Source organism: Engraulis encrasicolus, chromosome 10 (genome assembly GCF_034702125.1).
Source record: "Engraulis encrasicolus isolate BLACKSEA-1 chromosome 10, IST_EnEncr_1.0, whole genome shotgun sequence".
Taxonomy (NCBI): domain Eukaryota; kingdom Metazoa; phylum Chordata; class Actinopteri; order Clupeiformes; family Engraulidae; genus Engraulis; species Engraulis encrasicolus.
Genome location: NC_085866.1, coordinates 36042838 through 36050337, shown reverse-complemented (window position 1 = coordinate 36050337; position 7500 = coordinate 36042838). Strand labels below are relative to the sequence as shown.

The following is a 7500-nucleotide window of genomic DNA, read 5'->3' as shown; positions in this document are numbered from 1 at the left end:
GGGGAGGGGGTGGATAGCGGGTTGATGGTATTGGGAGGACTTGGTGTGGGTGTGGTGAGTGTGGGTTGATCGTAGCTACTGGGGTTGGGGGGGGTGAGAGTGGGCTGATGGTTGGTATTGGGGGGGGGCTGGGGGGGTCAGAGTGGGCTGATGGTAACTACAGGCAGGGGTGGGAGGGGGCTGCTAAAGGGGATGGAGGAGGTGGTGGTGTGGGTTGATCTTAACTACGGCAGGGTGAGAGAGTGCTGATGGAGGGATGAGAGAGGAGCTGGTGGAGGGGTGAGAGAGGAGCTGAGGCTAGCTAGTAGCTAATGGGGGACTGGGGGAGGTGGTGGGAGCGGTATTGGAGTGGTCTGATGGTAACTGGTGTTTCAGGCACGGCCTTGCCTCTCTGCCTCTCTGCCTTAGCCCCCTCTTGCCTTTGAAGGTAAGGCTGCTGGGCTGCACTCTGTCTCTCCTTTTTTAAGTGTGTGGAGGATGTGTGTCTAAGGAGTCACTGGTGTGTGTGGATGAGTGTGTAAGCGAGTGTGTGTTGAAGTGTGTGTGAGAGAGAGAGAGTGTGAGAGAAGCTGTGTTCGTGTAAAGAGTTGTGAGTGTGTGTGTGTGTGTGTGTGTGTGTGTGTGTGTGTGTGTGTGTGTGTGTGTGTGTGTGTGTGTGTGTGTGTGTGTGTGTGTGTGTGTGTGTGTGTGCGGGTGCGCGCGCGCGCGTGTGTGTGCGCGTGCGTGCGTGTGTGTGTGAGCGTGCGTGTGCATGAGTGTGTGTGTGTGTGTGTGCACTCATGAGGTGAAAAATGTTATGCATACTGATCAGAGTGAGGGAGCAATTCGTTTTTTTGCTCCCGACTCATCTTTCACGTACAGAAGCCCCCCAAGACGTCTCTACCAGCGCACCATAAATTAAAGATGAATTTCTCCCTCTCCTCTCTTTCTCTCTCTCTCTCTCTCTCACTCTGTTGCTCGCTCTGCCGCTCCCTTCCACCCTCCCTATCTTGCACTCCTCCGTTTTCTGCCTCACTCCCTCTCTCGCTCTCTCTGGGTGTCTCTCAATCGATCATGCTCCTCCTCCTATACTCTGCTCTCTCTATATCTCTCTTTCTCTTTCTCTCTTTCACTCTCTCTTTCTCTGTGTTGGTATATCGTGCCGTATCATTTTTTTTGCTCTGTGTTTGCTGGTATGAACACGCTTCTCATGCTCACAGACTTTTGTACTCTTCTTTTTCGCTCCACCTCTCTCTCTGTCTGGCTGTCTCTCTGTTCTTTCTCTTTCTTGCACTCGTTTTTCCCCCTCCGTCTCCTCGCCCACGCCTCCGCTCCCACCTCTGCTTCTTTTCTCACCTCCACTTCCCATTTCCAATCTCTTCCTCCTCCTCTGTCTGTCCCACCTCTCTCTCTCTTTCTTTTTTCTTCTTATTCTTCTCTCTCTCTCTCTCTCTCTCCCTATCTCTCTCTCTCCGTGTGCTCTTTACTATCCCACCTCTCCCTTTCACACACGCTCCCCCTCTCTCTTGCGCTTCTTCTCCTCTCTCTCTCTCTCTTTCTTTCTCTCTCTCTCTCTCTCTCTCTCTCTCTCTCTCTCTCTCTCTCTCTCTCTCTCTCTCTCTCTCTCTCTCTGTCTCTATCTCTTGCTGCAGCGTGTGTGTGTGTGTGTGTGTGTGTGTGTGTGTGTGTGTGTGTGTGTGTGTGTGAAATGAAATGATGTTCAGCATATTGGCTCAAAATTAGAGCGTGCACCATATCGAGCGGCCCACATTTATTGGCTGATGGCTTTGCCTTTGTGTGTGTGTGTGTCTGGTTGCACTCAGTCTTTGATGAACATTTGTTTGTGTATGTGTCTGTATGTGTGAGTGTGTGTGGTTTCAGGACACAAAGGATGTGCAACACCATAACAGGTGTTCTCCCGTGCTCTCACATGCCTCATTTAAGATGTCGCTCCGACCACACACACACGCACACACACACACACACACATACACACACACACACACATACACACACACACACACACACAGGCACATGGAAATACACAAGCTCTGTTTTCCATGCTTGCCCATATGCTGTGAAGATGTGCGAGCTTAACTGCTATCGCCGATGGGCTCTCTCCATTATTCATCAGTGACACAGTACAGCAACGCTTCCCAGCAAGCCACGGTGTTGTTCACTCCCTCCCTAAACACACATGAATACACACACACACACACACACACACACACACACACACACACACACACACACACACACACACACACACACACACACACACACACACACACACACACACACACACAATGGCTGACTAAGTTCTCTGAGGAGGAAAACGTATCACGTCATGACAGTGAGAAAGCTACAGATGGAGAAATGGAGAGATATAGACTAGAGAGAGAGAGGTGGGATAGAAATGGAGAGAGAGAGAGAGAGAGAGAGAGAGAGAGATGAGAGAGAGATAGAGAGAGAGAGAGATGAGAGAGAGATGAGAGAGAGAGATGGATGGATGGATGAGAGACTGAAAGAATCTTTGAGAGAGAGAGAGAGCGAGATGATGAGAGATAGAGAGAGGACATGAGGAAGAGGGAGAATGAAATGTATATAGAAAAAGAGAAAGTTAGAGTGAGGGAGGGAGGGAATTTTAAAAAGCAGGTCACCAGATCATGAGTCAGGCGGCGCAGGCTTCCGTTTAACTGCAGGATTGACCCACAGGGACCCGTTGTGGACACAAAAAGCAATGACTTTTGCACCGAGCGCACAGGGTGGGGTCGGGCAGAGGAGAGATAGCCTCGTGTCCATCCAGCATTTCTGGCACGCGCATCTAGCTCTTGGAGCGAGTGAGTAACAAGAGAGACCAGAGAGGAGGAAAAAATGCATATTTTCAGTTTTCTATCTTTTTCTTTTGTTTTCCTTACTGAACATTCTCAGACTTCAGCGTGTCAGTCATGTGGACAGAACCTGCTAGTCTTCTGCGTGCGTGTGTGAGTTTTGAAGAGAGTTGATTCGGGAGGTGGCAGGCCTTTGATGTGCTGAGGCTTCGGCTTGAAACCAAGGCTGCCGTGTTTGTGCAAGAGCTATTGAAAAGTGCACTGGGCAGTGTGTGTATTTTGTGTGCGTGCACGTGAGTGTGTGTGTTATGTGTCCGTGTGTGTGTTATGTGTCCGTGTGTGTGTGTGTGTGTGTGTGTGTGTGTGTGTGTGTGTGTGTGTGTGTGTGTGTGTGTGTGTGTGTGTGTGTGTGTGTGTGTGTGTGTGTGTGTGTGTGTGTGTGTGTGTGTGTGTGTTTGTGGAGGCCTATGAAGTGAAGCAGTGGGCACAGGCTGTGTGATATGTTTGTGTTATACCAACATTTGTCTTCCTGTCTCTCCCCTACTCCTATTCTCTCGCTCTCTCACTCTCTAGTGCTCTCGCTTTCTGTCTTTCTCTGTCTCTCTCTCTCTCTCCACCCCCTCTCCCTCTCCCTCTCCATCCCTCTCTCCCTGCCTCCCTCTCTCTCCCTGCCTCTCTCCACTTTCCTTCTCCCCCTCTTCAAACACTTTGACTTTGACTTTTATCTTGCCCTTTCTTTCTCTCCGTCTGCACTCTCCTTTCGCATCACGTATTCACTTCACCTCGTTACTTCACTCGTCTCTTTGCTCTCTACCCTTTCCTTGCTGTCACTTTTTCTTTACACCTTTCACTCTTCCTCATCGGACCCGATCCTCTGACTGTCTCACTCTCTTCACTCATTTGTCTGTCTGTCTCACTCCCACCCTGACACACTCTCGCTCACACTGCAACACAAACGTGCGCACGCACACACACACACACACAAACACACACACAGCCCCTCTCCAACACATACATCCTCCCTTATACAACACACACACACACACACACACACACACACACACACACACACACACACACACACACACACACACACACACACACACACACACACATTCTTTCCCCTTGCTCCCTGCTCATGTCCTTCCTTCCTTCCTGCCTTGCTCTTCCCCTCTCCCCCCTCTGCTCTGCTCTTTTCTACTTTACGCTCTGGTAGTCTACTTTAACGCTCGTCCACTTCAGTCTACTGTCCTGTGTCCACTACCAATTCAACAATAGATGTGTATATAGAAGTAATGTGAGTAATATTTTCTCTTCAGTATTTGGTGTGAGTTGGGGATTGTGTGATGTTTGAGGCGAATGAGGAGATATTAGACAGGTGGAGAATGAGCCCTCGAGAATTTAAGAAAGGGTTGAGGATGGAGTGGGGGTTGTTTTGGGGTGGTTGTCATCTGTGCTGTCTCTTTTGGCTTTTGTATTTGTGATTGATGGTTGTTTTTTACTGTCATATGATTGGCAGACGGTGGTCTAATAAAGCAGTTCCTAAATCTCTTGTTCTCTCTCCACTCCTCCCCTCTCTCCCCCTCTCTCATCCCCTCCTCTCCTCCTGTCTCCTCTTCCTCTCTCTCTCTCTCTCCCTCCGCTCTCTCCTCCAGCAGGTAAGGGGGTGCCATGCCAGCTCCTGCTCCCTCCTCGCCTCCCCCCACCCTGGCCATCTGGTGGAGGCCTCCCCTTGCACGGCTCCTGCTGCTCCCGCTGCTCCTGCTATTACTGCTCCAGTCACCCCAGACCACCACCACCGCCACCACCTCCTCCTCTTCCGCCTCCTCCTCCTTCTCGGACAGCCTCCATCGCTCCGTCACGCTCAACGGTGCCGGGCCCCTCAACCACCTGCTGCTCGACCCCCGCACGGGCCAGGTGAGCTAGCTGGCTAGCCTGAACTAGCCACCCAGCCTGAGTTAACAGCCAGCTACACTAGCAAAAATGTTTTTTATTCTATTTATTTTTAGTGCTATTAGTCCTATTCTAACAATCTAATCTATTTTTGCTTTTAATTTAACTGAAAACACATTGAGCTGCTTGACTGGTATGAATTGTGGTATCTAAATAGAAAATATTGTTTAAAAAAGTATTATTTGTAATAATACTTGTAATAAATATTGTAATAAAAAGTATTCTTCTTCTTATTGTTATCATTATTCTTGTAGGTGTATGTGGGTGCGGTCAATGCCCTGTACCACCTGTCCCCCGAGCTGCGGCCCCTCTCCCAGGGCACCACAGGGCCCCTGCTGGACAGCCCCGACTGTCTTCCGCCCATCGACCCGCGCGACTGCACGCAGGCCCGCCAGACGGACAACGCCAATCAGGTGCTGCTGCTCCAGGACGGCGAGGACGAGCCTGCCCAGAGCAACAACGGCGGAGGAGATGTGGCGGAGAGTCGCACGCGCTGGAGGAGCCTGATCGTGTGTGGCACGGTGCTGCAGGGTATCTGTGAGAAGCGAAGTCTAGTGGACGTCGGCCGCGTACTCTACAACACCTCCAATCCAGTGGACACACAGTACGTGGCGGCCAACGACCCCCGCGTCTCCACAGTAGCGATACTAGTGCCAGGTCAGGGGGCGTCTGCCGCTGCCGGATCCCCAATGACGATGATGCTGGTGGGCCGCGGCTACACCAGTAAAGGCCCCGGGGGCATCCCGCCCATCACCACCCGCCGCCTGCTGCCCAGCGGCGCGCACTCGGCCCCGGCCTTCTCCCACGAGGAGCTGGGCAAGCTGGTGGTGGGCACCTACTCCGAGTACAACAACCACTTTGTGGCGGCGCTGCGGCACGAGGGCCACATCTACTTCCTGTTGTCGCGGCGGGACGTGCGCGAGACCAAAGAGTACCGCACGTACGTCTCGCGCCTCTGCGCCGACGACCCGAGCTTCTACTCGTACGTGGAGCTGCCCCTGGCGTGCGAGGGCGGGTATAACCTGGCGCAGGCGGCCACGCTGGGCACCCACCGCGGGCGCTCGGTGCTGTTTGTGGCTATGGCGGCGGGACAGGCGTCTACACCGACCCCGACAGCCAGGTCGGCGCTGTGCGTCTACGACATGGAGCACGTGAACAAAGCCATGAAGCGCGCCCAGGAGCTGTGCTACAAGCAGGAGGGGCAGGGCCCACTCGGCACAGAAGAGGCTTACATCGAGTACGATGTGTCATCCAGGTGTCTGCGTCTGGCCAAGGTAAGAGCTTCATATAAATACTCTTTGAGAAGGAAATTCACCTGAAACTCTGAACAACAGAAACAGCCTTAAAACTGTAATGGACAGTGTGCTGCATATTTGTCCACTACTTAGAAAAAAGGCCATAAAAACAGCAGACAGTGTCTGTGTGGTATCATTCTTCAATGTTAGAAATGGCAATAGGCATTCAGTCTTTTTCCTCAATGCAGGAGGGCGTCCTCATTAGGCGATTGATAACTTTGCACTATGTCTAAAGATTCTCATTTATCCAGGGCAAAACCATTTAGTAGTTTCAATCGTTCAGTAAAAATTAGTTCTACAGCGATTTGGATGGAGGACCAAATGAGTCTTTTTGTGAAGAGCACACCTTTACAGTTCAATGATCCTCTCACCTGTCACAGCGACTTGCCACTCTTTCCATTCCCCCAGGGCATCAGAGGGAATTCAGAATTGCCCTTCACCTTGTCAAAAGTTGAAACGACCACTGAAATAATTTGACTAATATTATTATAAGCTTGAAAAAAAAGACTGCCATGAAGTGTTGCATTGTAGTGTTAATGGGGTCACGTCCAGGAGGTATTTTGTCGTGTCGTGTCATGTCGGGCTCCGTACTGCTGGGCAGGGGCTGATGTGACTGAATGAGGTGCCCATGTCATGAGATCACATGTCCATCCCCGTCCACTCTGCAGTCCACCTCATAGTCTGACTCTGCACTTCATTCATGACTCACTGCTCACGTCCATATCAGATTAGGCGGCAGGCTGGACAGTGACTGTGACAATGACAGGGACGGTGTAACAGGGACAGTGTGATGGACCACCGACACGATTTAAGGGGTCATTATTTTAAGGTTAGAAAAAAATGTCTCAGTGTTGCTTTGAGACTGAAAGTGGTCACAGGTCTTTTCCCATCTACTCTGCAACCCTGCAATGTCCTGTTGTTCATTCATGACTTAAGTTATCTCACATTTACATACCTTACATTCATGACGGGAGTGGTGTAACAGAGACAATGTGATAAACCACTGAAAGGATTTAAGATTTCATTATTTTTGTAAGATTCAAATGTGTTTAGGTTGAAAAACTAACAAGTGTTGTTCTAAGTCTAAATGAAAGAGGTGGACAAGTCATAACCAAGCCAATATACCGGCCGTGACGAGATTCAACGACTCAATACAAAGTCAATTACTTCCGTTGCTGGTGTATTCGTGCCGTTAGATCACAGGTCGATCTCAATCTACCCTGCAGCCCCTCAACGCCTCTCCTCACTTGTCCATCAGGTACGCAGGCTGGACATTGACAATGACAGTAACGGCACAACAACGACACTGCGACACCGTGACAGTGATGGCCGTGCAACATTATTATTTAAGGTTAAAAAAATTGCTTGGTGCTGCTTTGAGACTGAAAGAATGAGATGGACGTGTCATAAGTTCACAGGTCCACCTCCATGTAGTCTACAGT

At 50.5% G+C, this 7500-nt stretch overlaps 1 protein-coding gene across 5 annotated transcripts in view; it reads left to right on the top strand.

Annotated features, from left to right (window-relative positions):
* plxnb3 (plexin B3) overlaps positions 1-7500 on the top strand; it is a 151173-nt gene that overhangs the window by 36982 nt on the left and 106691 nt on the right. For 4 of the 5 annotated variants that reach the window (XM_063208734.1, XM_063208730.1, XM_063208733.1 and 1 more), the window contains 2 exons: positions 4466-4727; positions 5018-6037. In XM_063208734.1, coding sequence (XP_063064804.1) covers positions 4482-4727; positions 5018-6037 — 1266 coding nt within the window. In that variant the 5' untranslated portion in view covers positions 4466-4481. The remainder of the gene's footprint in view (positions 1-4465; positions 4728-5017; positions 6038-7500) is intronic. The other variant, XM_063208731.1, reaches the window with a different exon arrangement.